This window comes from Bison bison, unplaced genomic scaffold (genome assembly GCF_000754665.1).
Source record: "Bison bison bison isolate TAMUID 2011002044 unplaced genomic scaffold, Bison_UMD1.0 scf7180017864482, whole genome shotgun sequence".
Taxonomy (NCBI): domain Eukaryota; kingdom Metazoa; phylum Chordata; class Mammalia; order Artiodactyla; family Bovidae; genus Bison; species Bison bison.
The window spans coordinates 6,066,601-6,082,018 of record NW_011495042.1 but is presented as its reverse complement, the minus strand read 5'-3'; the positions used below and the strand labels follow the sequence as shown (position 1 = coordinate 6,082,018).

At 44.8% G+C, this 15,418-nt stretch overlaps 1 protein-coding gene across 1 annotated transcript in view; it reads left to right on the top strand.

The window, feature by feature from the left end:
- Window positions 1-11,474, top strand: part of CCDC174 (coiled-coil domain containing 174) — a 21,286-nt gene extending 9,812 nt beyond the window's left edge. The window contains exons 5-11 of the mRNA XM_010862482.1: window positions 1,296-1,473; window positions 5,989-6,084; window positions 7,053-7,195; window positions 7,686-7,780; window positions 8,318-8,450; window positions 10,022-10,174; window positions 11,162-11,474. Coding sequence (XP_010860784.1) covers window positions 1,296-1,473; window positions 5,989-6,084; window positions 7,053-7,195; window positions 7,686-7,780; window positions 8,318-8,450; window positions 10,022-10,174; window positions 11,162-11,460 — 1,097 coding nt within the window. The 3' untranslated portion in view covers window positions 11,461-11,474. The remainder of the gene's footprint in view (window positions 1-1,295; window positions 1,474-5,988; window positions 6,085-7,052; window positions 7,196-7,685; window positions 7,781-8,317; window positions 8,451-10,021; window positions 10,175-11,161) is intronic.
- Window positions 11,475-15,418: the final 3,944 nt, after the last annotated feature.

The window sequence follows — 15,418 nt, the reverse complement described above, 5'->3', positions numbered from 1 at the left end:
TCTGATGGGGGTCTTAAAGATTTTGGAGAACTGGAGAAGGGCTTCTGCAGTGGGGAATAGGGAGAGCAGAGGGAGGAGAGGCCCACAGCTGGCTGGGCTGACTTGCGGGGCTAGGGCTGAGGGCCAGGCGGGGGGCGCAGCAGGAGAGGAGGGGCTGGACCCTATCACAGCTGCCCAGGCAGCAGAGCCACGTTCTTGTGTGCTGGGAGCCCAGCAGGGCCAGGCTGGGTGCTCACAAAGCTGAGGGCCCTGGGGGAGGCCCTGCCTTCCCCCTGAAGAAGCAGCAGGTGTCAGCCAGCCAGGAGGCCTCACTGTTTTGTGGTCTTATTTAACTCAGCTCTGGGAAAATGTATTTCTTTCACAGTTGAATTATGTGTTCTTGTGGCTAAAAATATAGTCTTTTTTCATTTGATTCAAACTTTACTTATATTGTTAATATAGAATCAAGACAAAGGAGTGTGTGGGCATGGAGATGTGGTTCTGTTCAAACCGGCAGGCCCACCTCCTGATGGGCTTATTGGACCAGCATGTTTGGGCAAGTTTTGGAGCCTCAGTTATTTTCCACTGTACAGTGAAGATAACATCAACCCCTGGTAGTACGGAACCTACCTTCTGTTCCTTAGAGCTTAAATCCAGCAGAGTGAAACTTGATGCATACATTGTTCATGAATGCATCCGCTGTCCTGTGTTAAATTAGAATCATGGGTCACTATTTAACTTTCAGTGTAGGTTTCAGCTCAAGTAGATAAGGCCTGCAGATAGATGGCACGTTAGACATTTCTGTATGCCCTGCAGATCCTGGTCCCAGGCCTCACCTGAAGGTGGTGTTCATGGATTGAAAAGAATTCAGATGACTTCTTTTACCTGTGTTAGGACCCTTCAAACACTTGGCATTCCACAGCAGTATACCCAGGGTTATGGGATACGACCCACGTGGTTAGAGACGGGGAATCACTGAGTCACAAAGGCTTACTGAGCAGTGCTCTTCTGCCTCTGTGTTATCTGATTGGTTAGATGAGTCTATTGAAGTCAAGACACTTGTATCTTCTAGTCTTGTTACTGATGAGGCAACAGAAAACTGCAGGCTTTTAAAGGTTTTTTTTATGTGGTATGTGTGTCCAGTGGCCTGTCTACAGCTTCTCTGTCAAGCCCTCAGGAGGCTCTGTGCCTTTTGAGCTTTTAGGGGGCAGGTGGAGACCTCGACTGGTGAACTGTCAGGGGGTGTAGCTGCCCAGTGGTGACTGTGACTGTTTCATTCAGTTCCATGTATCTGAAAATTGATTTTTGTGTCCTAGATGAAGAAGTGGAGGATATGTACCTTGTGGATTTCACACAGAAGATGATAGACAAACAGAAAGAAATGGAAGCGATTGGCGCCAGTAGAGGTTACAGAAAGACTGAAGAAAGAGACGATGATGAGGGAGCTCTTTCTGAAAAAGATATTCCTCCGCCCCAGGATCCTAGTGAAGAATGGTTGGTGATATTACGCCATTTGGTCATGTTAATGTTGTCAGACTTGGGTTTACTTTTTGAGAGCCATATTATTTTGCTATTACCAAGCCATTTCTCTCTAGTCTTTAGAGACTCCACTGTAAGTAGGATTGCATTTATAGATGTAGACGTAGTAGCTGCTACTTAAATAATTACAAATAGACTGTGTTCCTGCCACGTGCCAGGCGTGGAGGCGTTCTTTCCCGTTTCATTGATGTGGAAGAGTTGTTTAGGCAAAAGAATGTTCCTTTCTACCCACCCTGCTACCTTACCCAGGTCCTTATTCAGGCATCATCATGTAGATAGCATGAGCTCTGTTTCCAGTGAAAACGGGCTGGCAGAACTGATCTGGTGAGCCTTACCCTGGCTGTGGCATTTTCTGCCAGTATGGTTTAGGGTATCACGGACCTGTGTCTGGACAGCACGGGCTCTGCCTTTCACTGGTGGTACAGTTGTGATCAGGTTCCTACCCTCTCTTGGCTTCAGTTTCCTCGTCTGCAAAACAGGGATGGTGATGCCTAGTAGGTGAATGATGGAGAAACCAAACCAGTCTTTTCTTTACAAAGAGACCGCAGAGGAAATGCCATGGTGATTTTTCTATACCTAAGACGTTGTTTAGAAACTTGTTCAGAAGGGCTTGTGATTGTGTGCAGGTGCACTGATGCTGTGTTCCTGGGAGTAACCCTGCCTGACCCTTCCTGCCGGTGTGGAGCCCACCCGTCCCCGCTGAAGGCTCAGATGTCCACATCATGGGAATGTTTGTTAGGAACTGCTTAGGGTTGTCAGCAGGACCTGTTGATCTTTTGTCAGCCATTTCCCCACGGGAAGGAGTCTTTTATGAGTGAAGAGAGCGGTCCCCGCTGCTCGGGAACACAGAGAATGTGCATCTTCATGCTGCAGCAGGGTCTTCTTACCAACCTTGTAAACCACTTCCATCTGAGGTGGCCTTAGTGGCTGTGCGCTCGCTGTAGCAGTCACAGAGGAGCGAGTGTGGTGCCGTCCCTTTCGTCATACTTCTCTTCAGCATTTCTAGTCTAAATGGTCTCTCCCTCGTCTGGACTCTGATAGCACTTAAACACACCTCCTGCTCCTTTGGGTCTCATTGTTTAGTCGCTAAGTTGTGTCTGACTCTTTGTAACCCCATGAACTGTAGCCCGCCAGACTCTATCCATGGAATTTTCCAGGCAAGAATACTGGAGTGGGTTGTCATTTTCTCCTCCAGGGATCTTCCCAGCCCAAAACTTGAACCCGCATCTCCTGTATCTCCTGCACTGGCAGCTGGATTCTTTACCACTGAGTGACCTGAGAAGCCTGTATTGACACATAACTGGCCTCATTACCAGAAAAGGATTGAGTCAGACTTTTGCTACTTTTTAGATCCTGCCTGCTCTTTTTAGGAGCGTTTGAAGGGTCTGTGCCCTAACTTCCCCCAGCATCCTGTGAAGAGGGCATGACTGAGCCCTCCTGTGTTCCCCTCTGGCCTCAGGTGATTGTTTCCCTGAGAGCTTGCGCATTGATTTTTGTTGCTGGCTGCTGTCCTGCCACTTCTGTTTCAACGAGATCTGTATGTTTTGGAGGCCTTTTCCAGAGACAGAATAGCTTATGATTGCTTTTCATAGCAGAAATCTCGTCTCCTTTGAAATTAATGTCTCCCTCCCTTATTAATGCCTCTATGATTACAACTAATTTGTTACTGATTTGAAGACCTTGAAGGGCAATTGAAGGTGTCACGTGCCCCACAGGGTGAAGGAAGATGCACTGAAAGCAGTTCTGACACTTTTTTTTGTTTCTAAATTAGGTTCCAGAATTGTAACTGCTTGTAAAATCCTTTTGCAGTTAAGTTCCAGGTGGTGGAAAATCTTGCCACAAAAATACTGTAAATAATTACTCAGACCATCTGGTTAGGTGGTTTTGGTTCTCCATTCATTGAAGGAAAAGAAGAAAAGGGAGAAACAGCTTGTTGCTGTTGGAGGTTCTATTTCTGTGGCCATCAGCTTTAGGACTGTAGTTGTGGATTCCCAAGCTCACCTTTTAAATCACAGGCTGACAGTTGCACTTGGCGTGTTCAGCTGGAAAGAAAAGACTCACAAAACCACAAGCCACACGCGTGGGAATCTGACCTTGGGCTGGTCCAACAGCAGTGCTGGCCCTGCTGTGCTTTTAGCCTCCTGCCAAAGGGTCTGGGGCAGTCTACCTGTAATTCAAAACATAAAAATCTTTTGCATCATAATGCAAATGAAATGCTATCCATGAACACCTGCCCTCATTTCCTGTGGTTGGCACTGGAGTACTTCACTGGCCTTGCTGGCCGCCTGGTTTCCCTGCCTGGTGCATGAAACAGGGTACTTACTTTGGGTACTTTGGCCACCTCATGCGAAGAGTTGACTCATTGGAAAAGACTCTGATGCTGGGAGGGATTGAGGGCAGGAGGAGAAGGGGACGACAGAGGATGAGATGGCTGGATGGCATCACTGACTCAATGGACGTGAGTCTGAGTGAACTCCGGGAGTTGGTGATGGACAGGGAGGCCTGGCGTGCTGCGATTCATGGGGTCGCAAAGACTTGGACACGACTGAGCAACTGGACTGAACTGAGGAAAGAAGAACAATGGTAAAAGATAACAGACTGGCCCACTGTTGAGGTGCTCTTGCGGTACAAAATGTGTGTTGCCTTGGCTTCCTCCTTGTTAAAAAGAGTCTTTCAGAATACTTCTATTTGGTTCAGTTTAGTCGTGTCCAACTCTTTGCGACCCCATGAACTGCAGCACGCCAGGCCTCCCTGTCCATCACCAACTCCCAGAGTTTATTCAAACTCATGTCCATTGAGTCGTTAATACCATTCAACCATCTCATCCTCTGTCGTCCCTTTCTCCTCTTGCCCTTGATTGTGCCCAGCATCAGGGTCTTTTCCAATGAGTCAGTTCTTCGCATCAGGTGGCAAAGTACTGGAGTTTCAGCTTCAACATCGGTCCTTCCAGTGGATATTCAGGACTGATCTTTAGAATGGACTGGTTGGATCACCTTGCAGTCCAAGAGACTCTCAAGTCTTCTCCAACACCACAGTTCAAAAGCATCAGTTCTTCAGCTCCCAGCTTTCTTTATAGTCCAACTCTCACATCCATACATGACTACTGGAAAAACCATATCCTTGACTAGACGGACCTTTGTCAGCAAAGTAATGTCTCTGCTTTTTAATATGCTGTCTAGGCTGGTCGTAGCTTTTCTTCCAAGGAGTAAGTTTCTTTTAATTTCATGGCTGCAGTCACCATTTGCAGTCATTTTGGAGCCCAAGAAATTAAAGTCTGTCACTGTTTCCCCATCTATTGTTACCCCATCTATTTACCATGAAGTGATGGGACCGGGTGCCATGATCTTAGTTTTCTGAACGTTGAGTTTTAAGCCAACTTTTTCATTCTCCTCTTTCACTTTCATCAAGAAGCTCTTTAGTTCTTCTTCGCTTTCTTCTATATTTTTATTAAATTTTTAATCCACTGGGAAGAATTGTATCAGTTAGAAGAAACAAAGGAAACAAAAACCATCAAATTTGGGAAGACTGTGAGGAGGTGAGGAGATCTGGTACAGAGCATAGTTATTATGATGCTGAGAGAATGTTTGAAAATGTGTTCAGTTCAGTCGCTCAGTCGTGTCTGACTCTCTGCGACCCCACAAACTGCAGCACGCCAGGCCTCCCTGTCCATCACCAACTCCCGGAGTTTACCCAAACTCATGTCCATTCAATCAGTGATGCCATCCAACCGTCTCATCCTCTGTCGTCCCCTTCTCCTCCCACCTTCAATCTTTCCCAGCATCAGGGTCTTTTCCAGTGAGTCAGCTCTTCACATCAGGTGGCCAAAGGATTGGGAGTTTCAGCTTCAACATCCATCCTTCCATTGAACACCCAGGACTGATCTCTTTTAGGATGGACTGGTTGGATCTCCTTGCAAATGTGTAAACCAGGTTAAAGTAATTTCTGAGATACTGCAGCTGGGGTCTGTGTGGAGTTTTATCTTTGAGATCGGAGATACACATGATCAATCATTTTCTACAGTTTCTAAAACTAAGATTTAATCAAGGGTGCAATGAACCTATTGTGTGTCAACTTTTAAGTTTGAAGAGCGTGTTTCTACCAATGGTGGTGGTCAACCACCAGCCTCAGGTTGAGGGTTTTTCTTGGTGATGTGTGTTAGTTGCTCAGTCGTGTCCGACTCTTTGTGAGCCTATGGACTGTAGCCGCCAGGCTCCTCTGTCCATGGAATTCTCCAGGCAAGAATACTGGAGTGGGTTGCCATGCCCTTCTCCAGGGGTTTTTCCCAACCCATGGATTGAATGTGGGTCTCCCGCATTGCAGGCAGATTATTTACAGTTTGAGTTACCGAGGAAGCCCTTGGTGATGGGTTTGTGATGGAGCCTGTATTAACTTTTCATTGTGCATCAACTCCTTATCTTAGGGAACTGTATGTTATGTACAGTTTTTCATGTCTTTTCACTTTGATTTCAGGGTGGATTATGTGGATTCTTTAGGGCGATCCCGGCGCTGTATGAGAAAGGATTTGCCAGATCTGCTGGAAATGGATAAAAATCTTCAGGGGAGGCTGTAAGTGTGTGACATACAATGCTTTGCCCAGGTTTGACATGCAGACACAGGGATTGTTTTGTGAGCGAGGCTATTTTTAGTTAATTTTCTTTGGGGCTCTGTTGTAAGAATATTTGTTAATGTGTAAGAATGTTTGCAGAAAGCACTTTTTGTGGTTACATGCACATGCACACATAGCCCACGTTCAGAGAACAACTTGGGTGGTTGGTCACCCATACCGAAGCGGTGAGCTAGAGCCTGTCTGTTCACTTGGGAGGATGTCTACACAGTAACGGAGAATGAGCCCAGAGTAAATGAACAAACCACTGCATAGAAAGTGCATTTAAGAATATAGATTTGGTTATCCCGCAGCAGATACAGTCATGGACCGACAAGGTGGGGGCAGGGAGGGAGGTGGCTTAGTCTGTCTGTATACCTTTTTGCATTTTGAAATAAGAACTTATGGCTAGATTTTTTTCTGTGGCACCTGAAGAGGTGATTTGTAAAAAACATCACAGAGAATAAAATCCTTCTTCCCAAGGGCAGCTATTGTGTGAAAAGTGTTGGGAGAAGTTCCACCTTGTCCATGCCAGGTAGGCCTGGGCCTGGCACAGGGAAGGAAGTGGGGAAGCCCTGAGCCACCGCCTGGGACACCAGACCCTGCACGGGAGGCCCCCACTGAAGGCCCATAGTTCCTCGCCCTGCCTGGCCTGCCCCTTCAATTCAGCCCAAGACCAGGCTGGGAAGGAAAGAGGTGTGAGTGCTGAGGCAAGATTTTATTATGTTAATATAACAAGCTGCCTGCTTGGATTAAAGAAAGGAAGAAATATTTTTTTTGCAGTTTCCCAGTGGTAGTATGAGTCAGAAACCTCCATAAGGAACTGTCCTCTTCACAACTAGAGTTACTCATCCATGACCCCAAATGCCTGAACCGAAGCATTGCTACGCTACAGCTCGTACCTAAGATGATTTTTGCTCTATTCTCCTAGTTTCGTTAGTCCTGCAAATGAGAAAACCTTACTGTCTGAAGATATGAGAAAAGAGCTCCAGCGCCAGCAATGGGAGGAAGAAGAGAGGGAGGCCCTGAGAAGGCCAATGGGGCCCGTACATTATGAAGACATCCGTGAAAATGGTACAGTCATCTGGCAGATTTTTAAGTCATTTTTTTTTCTTGAACATTTAAATGGCAGGTGGGAAAGGAAATATTCACAAAGAAGCAGCTCTTCTGTATAAATAAATAATTCTACTTTTGGAGTTGAAAATAACTGTTCACTTTTTAACCTAACAAAGGGTCTGTTAATCCAAGTGTGTGCCCCAAGAATAGCGGAGACAGCCTGTGACTAAAAAGTTAATGAATACTTGTTGCGTTTATCATTTGGCAAATAGAGTGAAAGAAACTTCTAACGTTTTTTACCTGCTTCTTAAAAAAAAAAGTGTGGAAGACATCCCTGTGTTCCTTTCTGCTTTGGTAGAAATTTGTCCTGAATCTAATTCACTGAGCAGGGAAATCTAATCTTTGGGGTAATTTTTACTTATTTCAGAGGCCTGGCTAGAAATTTGGCGTAAATCTAATTCACTGAGAAGGGAAATCTAATCTTTGGGGTAATTTCTACCTATTTCAGAGGCCCGGCAACTTGGTGTTGGATACTTTGCTTTTGCCCGAGATAAAGAGTTGAGAAACAAGCAGATGAAGACCTTAGAAATGCTACGTGAACAGGTACAGATTAAACTCAGTTGACTCGAAGGATTTGAACAGTTGGGTTTCTCATTGAATCATACTGTAAAAAAAAAAAAAAATCTAGTAAAATTAATTAGAAATGTACATAGCTATTCAGAATTCAGACAGGTTTCATAAAGATAATTGCCATATTATTTTGGTGTTTCAGACTTTAAGATTATAGTTGTTCAAAAGTAACCTGTGTGACTTTGGTTTTTTAAATTTACTTTCCAATATGGCACTTTTAAAGTGGCCTGAGTAAGAAAATGGAAAGTTATTAGAGGGGGATTAAGGAATTGGCAGAATTGGTTGGTTTCCTAACATGTTCCAGGATGCTCTATGAACTGGACTTCATAAAATATCAAAGGGCTTATATAAGAGGACTTACACAAGGATATTCATTTTGAACATTTCAACAGATGGCTTCTAAGAGGTGGCAGAAAAGTCAGTTTATTTTTAGAATAAAATTATTTCATCCTTTTCAACAGAAATATTGTGAATGGGGCTAATCATTTTGTAATTTTCTGTCCTATTCAGACAACAGATCAGAGAACAAAACGAGAAAATATAAAGGAAAAGAGAAAAGCCATATTAGAAGCAAGACTTGCCAAACTCCGACAGAAAAAGATGAAAAAATCAAAAGAAGATGGAGCAGAGGAAGAAAACAGAGGTACATCATGGTTGTGTTTCTAAATCTCAAAAGGAAATATTTTAGTTCCATTGACATCTCAGTAGTAGGAATGGCAGTGCAGAAATCAACCATCTAGTTTTATTTTCTGAGCAAGCAGTGCACCTCAGAGGTACATCCAGGAACAGGAACAGTTTTCACTCCCAAGAAAATATCAGGTTGTAGACAAGGATGTTAGCAGTACATTTTGTTGCTTCACACAATAGCACAGTTCAGTAAGTGAGACTTAGAGGTAAAATGCTTAAAAGGTATTTTAGGATAAAGTTTAGTTGTGCATGTACATATTTTAGGCCTATTTTCTTTGGCTGTGGCAGCAGTTTTTGTTGGTTATTATAACTGTGTTTTAAAGAAGACATGCATACAAAAAGGTAGTAAATAATTTACAAATGTGGGTAGAGACAGCGTACCAAGGTAGAGATGTGGGTAGAGACAGCTTACCACATCTGTCTGTTACAATGCTTGGAAACACTTCATTGCTGTGGTCAGACACACTCACTGTGTGAGTTAACGGTCGTCTGGGCTGAACTGCCCAACAGACTGCATAGACTGGCTCAAACCAGCTGGATGTCTGCTTCTTGAGTTTAACATTGCAGCGCTGGGGGGTGTCCAGGGCAGGTGGTAGCTCTGCCCCAGACGGTCACCTGTTCTCCCGCTTCCTCCTGTCTTACTGCTTCTGCCGTTCCCGAGAGGGTTGCTGTCACCTGCAGGGTCACTAGCTCCCCAGGACCTGTTCATGATTCAGCCTGGGGGAAGAATGGGCAGGAACCAGCTACCTTTCTAGGAATGTGCTTTGGGATTCACACACAGCCTTCTCACTTACATCCCAGTGGGGCGGATAGAAGCTTCTCCAGCTCTAACATAAGCCCATGCCATTTTTAAATTCTGAACTCACTTCAGTTTAGCTTTGAAAGGAGATTGAGACACTTAAAAATTGGAAGATGGTCCGTTTAGTTTTGTATAAATGCTGTCTTCCCGTGACATGTTAAATCTGTGTATTGTTTCTCTGTTTTTGCTCTACTCCTGAACATGTCATTTCCACAAGATGTGAAGTGCCACCAGCGTTTTTTTTAAAACACTGTTTTTTTTTTTAAATATGGCCAGAATAGCCTGCAGACTGTCATCAGGCTCCAGCTCTCTCATCATCCTTGCTTTGCCTGAGAGTCTTTCTTTGAGTAATTGAAGGGTTTCTGGTCCTTCTGATTGTTGATCAGGGGAGGTGGGGTGTCATAGTGTCAAACAGAGACTTTGAAATCCATCCAATCTGGGTTTGAATCCCGGCTCTTCACTATTTACCTTTGTAGCATTTCTGATGTTAATTTTCCTTATCTGTAAAACGGGGATAAAATGGAGTACCAATCCTGAGTTTGTTTGGGTTGTTAAAGAGCTAAGTGAATTACTGTGTACAAAGTACTTAGCCTACAACCCGGCATATAATAGGTGCTCAGTGAATACCAGATACTGCTTGTACTCTCAGGATAAGTATGTTCTATTTAACTTCTTAAAGTAGTTGTAAGCTTTATTGTAATGAAGTCTTATTTCCTTTACAAAAACAGATGGAGATGTTATTGGACCTTTGCCCCCAGAGCCAGAGGTCACGCCAGCTCCTCGTACGGCTGCCCAGAGTAGCAAAGTGGAAGTCATCGTTCAGGAGAGGAAAGATACCAGACCCGGGGTGCCGCACGTCCGCGAGTGGGACAGAGGAAAAGGTGAGGAGTCGGTTCTCCCGAGCAGACTGTGATTCTGGTGAGTCTTAGTGGTCCTGAGAAGCTTAAAGGATTCTCTAGGTCCTTGAGCTTGTTTCTTCTCAATAACCAGGAGCACTAGAAAGTGTGACATAGAAGACCAGGGTCTGCAAGGCATCGTGCCTAAAGGATGAGGAATTTTAAAGACGCACTCGAGGGCAGGTTTTGGAAATTCCTGCTGCCCTTTTGTGGTTTTACAGCTTCGGGATAGTATTTGTCCGGAATTTCTTTTTTAAAGTCTTAGGAAAGTTTGGTGCTTTGATGTAGTCTGTGTTTTTAACAGTCTCTTTTGTGCTCGCTTGAAAACAATCTGCGTCCAAGTGTATTAACTTGAATTCACACATGGTTCCACTGGTTTATGCAAATTTTTCTTTAAGTTTTTTTCTGTAAAGACACCGTCGTACCTGCATTGGCCTCTCTTTGGGGAAAGACTTTGGTATATGCCATTTTGAAAACAATCATTTCAGTGGTACATTCGCTTAAAGTGTTGAAGCCTGTGAGATCCATGACTCAAGTGAAAGATGCAGATGGTGCGTGGCTTTGGTTTGTGCCGCGGTTAGAGACAGATAGCTCTGCACAGTGCCTTTTGTGTCTTCTAAAACTCAGTAGAGGACAAAACTTGTGTTTTGCTATGAAGTACCTATAACGTGTCAGGCAAATGATTTAAACACTTAGCTATTTCTGTTTTAGTGCTTTTTTGGCATTGTCTCCAGAACCTGCCAAGCTTCTTTCTCCACAGAGCCTTCCTTGAGCTTTTCTCTGTGTGGGACTGTTCACTCTCTGTTTCTTAGCCTGCTTCCTTCCATGTGCTTTTGTAGGCATTGCGTGTACCTTGTAGTTTAGTTCTCCAGAGAATTTAAGGTGGCTTTTAAGAAATACATATGATAATTAAGAACTAAAAACATTCAAATGACTCAATAATCAGTTCTAATAACACTTTATTTTTACTAGACTTTTCCTTTGGGTACTGGTCGAAGAGGCAGTCAGATCTCCGGGCTGAGAGAGACCCTGAGTTTGCGCCACCATCGTATTACTTTGTGGACCAAAAGAGAACTGAGTCTCTGAGCAGCCAGGCATGGAGCCGACCTGCCCCTGCACAGAGGGACCCAGGGCAGCACTCTGACCAGAGCCATGACCCCTGCGCGTCACAGACATCATCTGCTCCTGCCCCCAGCAGCCCGCCACAAGCGCCGACGGTCACTTTTGAAACTCTGGATGATATGATATCATATTATAAACAAGTAACATGAAGTTAAAAACACTATAACTTGGGTCTGTACTGTTAATGGTGCCTTCCTCTCCCACAGTGGAGAAAATAACTTTAGGGACGGAATTGGAACTTTCTTTTCCTGTCCTTTCCCTGAAGACCCAGACTTCAGGCCGGATTTGAGAGCAGGGAAGAAAGTGAATGGTACTGTGGGAACTCTGGCCACTTAGCTGTTCATTTCATTCTAATTGGTATGGAGACACCAGTTCATCTGGATTTACATGTGAGCTGAGATAGAGTAGCCATATTCTATAATATTTGATACTGAGGAATCTGTAATCCCAAGGAATCTGTAATCCTGTCTCTCATGCCCACTCCGATGACTTACTCAAATTTAAAGGCTCCATTTCTTTCCTTTTGCCAGTGCTGGCTGGCAGATGTCTTTGTTCCAAGCATTCAGCTTCCAAGTCAGTTGATGGAGCATCTGTTAGGAAGAATTTCAGCCTGCCAAATGGTAGCACAGAAGGGGACATTGGGGGACGAAGTGATCTGGTCTCCAGGAGGACCCTGACACTGGTGGAGAATTTAGGGTATCATTTGAAATGATCAGGAAGACCAGGGAGGACTTTGTAGTCCAGAAAAGTAGATGTTCATGTCACTTGCAGAGTAGGCATTCAGTAAGCGTTTATTGAGTGACAGGCACACGTGGAGGCTGCTGGGCCTCGTCAGTGAGCGAGATGCATCTTAGCCATCAGAGTCAGTTTTTCAGCTCCGCCTGCTCTTCTGGTGCTGCGGATCTAGGCCCTCACCTCACTTGAGAGCCGACTCATCCCAGCCTGAGTAGGATGGACTTGGGCTGGAGTGAGGGGCTGCTAGATCCCTTTGTCTTTGCTAACAACAGGTGGGTTAGCAGTGCTCCAGAAGGACCTCCTGTGCCTGGGGGTACATCTGTGTGCTCTCCCAGTGTCCTCTTCACAGCTGCAGACAAGTAGTAGAAGTTGGCCACCAGGCCCACCGGGCTGTTACAGCTTCCTCCCTCGCCAGCGAGTCCTGTAAGAAGCACTGGGGCAGATCTTCCAAGGGCCCGCAGGAGCCCGTGGCCTCCGCTCCACAGCACGGCAGTATTGCTGCGAGGGCCCCATTCTCATTACAGTGAGTGCAAGCTGGAGCACAGGGTCGGTGACTCGTCATGCGGTATCCCAGTGGCAGATGGTGTAGGTGGTGTTCCAGGCTCCTGCTTTCTCCAGCGCCCTCTGCTCTCTGTGTTTACCCCAGTATTGAGCAGTATTAAAATCCCAAGTTCTTACAAACTTAACCTCTGAAGTCCAGATCAAGGGCAGAGTTGCAAGACCTACAAAAGGTCATTTTGTCAGGCAAATATATCTAGCAAAAACAATTCATGAAAACCAACTGACCAAGCTTCCTTTTTTGCGGAAATTGTCAAACTCATCCTAAAATTTGTATGGAATTACAAGAGACCCAGAATATCTAAAACAATTTCGAAGAAGGACAAAGTTGGGGGACTTACTTCTTTATTTCAAGACTTACTACAAAGCTACCAGGATTGAAACTGTGGTTCTGATGTATTAATAAACAATGAGACAGGATTGAGAGTCCAGAAATAAACCCCATACATCTGTGGTCACTTGATTTTTGACAGTGGTGCCAAGACCATCCAGTAGGGAAAGAATAGATCTCAACATGATTCTGAGACAGTTGACTCTCCACTTCCAAAAGAATGGACTTGGACACTTACAAAACCACCTCAAGGTGGACCAAAGACTTCAGCATTTCTGTAAAACCAGCTGAAACAGCTTGTAGGACAAATGGAGAGGAGACAGAAATTGGAGTACTAAAAGGAAAAACAGAATTGTTAGGTATCCTAGGGTCATAAGGGAAAATAGAAGAAAACAGAAGAAGGTAAATTCTAGGCAAATATGAGGGAGCTGGGAAGAGCGTGTATGAGGCAGAGGGAGGTGCGGAAGGTGGTGCACATAGGGAGAGCAGAGGGCCTGGAGAGGCAGGCTGTAGAGAAGGGTGGCAAGACAGGTCGGGCAGCAGGAAGCCCACAGTACGGGAGGCAGCGGGCTTCCCTGGTGGCTCTGACAGGAAAGAGTCCGCCTGCAATGCAGGAGACGTGGGTTTGATCCCTGGGTCAGGAAGATCCCCTGGAGGAGGGCATGGTAACCCACTGCAGTACTCTTGCCTGGGGAATTCCATGGACAGAGGAGCCTGGCGGGGTACAGTCCATGGGGTCACAAAGAGACAACTGAGCAGGTGACAGTTTCACTTTTATGGGAGACAGTGGTCGTGGGAAGGGCACCCAAATAACCTCTTGTCCTTACCCAGGGCACCCACGGTGGAAAGCAGACCAGTCCGTGCACATTGGCTCATGCTCACTGTCAGCTAATAACTGTAAGTTGGATTTTCTCTAGGATTTAAAAACGTATAAGCCTCGTTCGAATTCCCCTTTCACAGCATTCAAACTAGTTGAGTGTCTTGTGCCTAGTTTTTGACATCCTGTTCCATTTCAGACCCAGAGTCCTTGAGCGTTAACACAGTTCAGTTTTACTGGTTCTCTTGGGCCTGTCACACAGGAGTGTGTCCAGCAGATGGCACTGGAATTCTTAGACGGCAGACCCATGCTCTGAAGCAGCATTGCCCAGTAGAAATGAGGTGTAAGCCCTGTGTGTCAGTTTGGTTTCTAGGAGCCACATTTAAAAAGCGAATTCTTTCTGTGGTATAAAACCATCCCTCTGTGTCTGCGGGGGGATCCACCAGAGTCTGTAGCCGCTCGAGTTCAACAGTCCGCCCTCTGTACGTGCAGTTCATACCCGTACGTTCAGCCAGCTGTGGAGCATGTGGTGCTCTGGTGGTAGTGAATGGTCCACACACGTAGGCCCTCCCAGGTCAAACCCAGGTTGTTCAAAGAGTCAACTCGATTGAACCCAGAATATCCAAAATATTTCATCATTCCATCAATATACAGAAAGTTCAATGGGACGTTTTGCGTTTCTTTTCACACCAAGTCTTCAAAACCCATTGTGTGTCCACGTCTAGCACATCTTGATTCAGATGCTCAATTTTCATCAGGAATACTTAATCTCTATTTGGATTTCACAAAATATACTTTTGAAAAAGATTCACGTACCTAAGTTGGTCCAAACACACTTAAAAACATTTAAGAGTTGGCCAGTAACAAAATTGGTTATCAAGCTTTAAATTTCATAAACTTAAAATATAGTTCCTTGGTCATACTATACCACACTTCACATGCTCAAAAGACACATGTCTAGTGCTAGTGAATGCACAGCACAACTCTGATCTGTTTTTACATGTTTTGTCGTTTAACTATATATAAATCTGTTAGTAACTAAGTGATCGGCAAACAGATCTCCCAGCCGTTCATTAAGCACTCACGCTACTCCTTTGGCTGTGTTTGACTTGGGAGCCACCAATGCTGAAATCTCCGGTCGGAAAGCATGACCACACCTCGTTCATGGCGTTGTGGAGCTAAGCTAAATGTCTTGGATTAGAAATTGCTTTGAATTATTTGTTTTCATTGTAATCTTTTCTCCAGGCCTTTGTGTGTTTTAATACAGTTCGTTTGAATTGGCTAAATAAATCCTTTTGTTTGCTTGCAAAAGTCCCAAAGGAGAAACTTTAAATCCATATACATGAGATTCCTGCTATGTTTAGCTGTGCATTTGCCAAAGACTTGTGGGGTAATTTATTTCCTCTTAAAGCCATAGTGCAGCCTGGGAGATGGCTCTCAGCTGACCTTGTTGTGACATACAGATGAGGCAGTAGAATTTAGAATCTGGAATGGGCGAGGGTACTGGTCTTTACAGTTAATACAACACAGAGCAGCCACACCATATGTGTTTAATTTCTTTTCAGCCAGTAAATTGAACTAAGTCAGTTATATGTCAAGCAGTCCCTGTAAGAAACTATATGGCTAAGGTAAGTGGTGACCAGTGACTCGGTTAACCTGCTGAAAA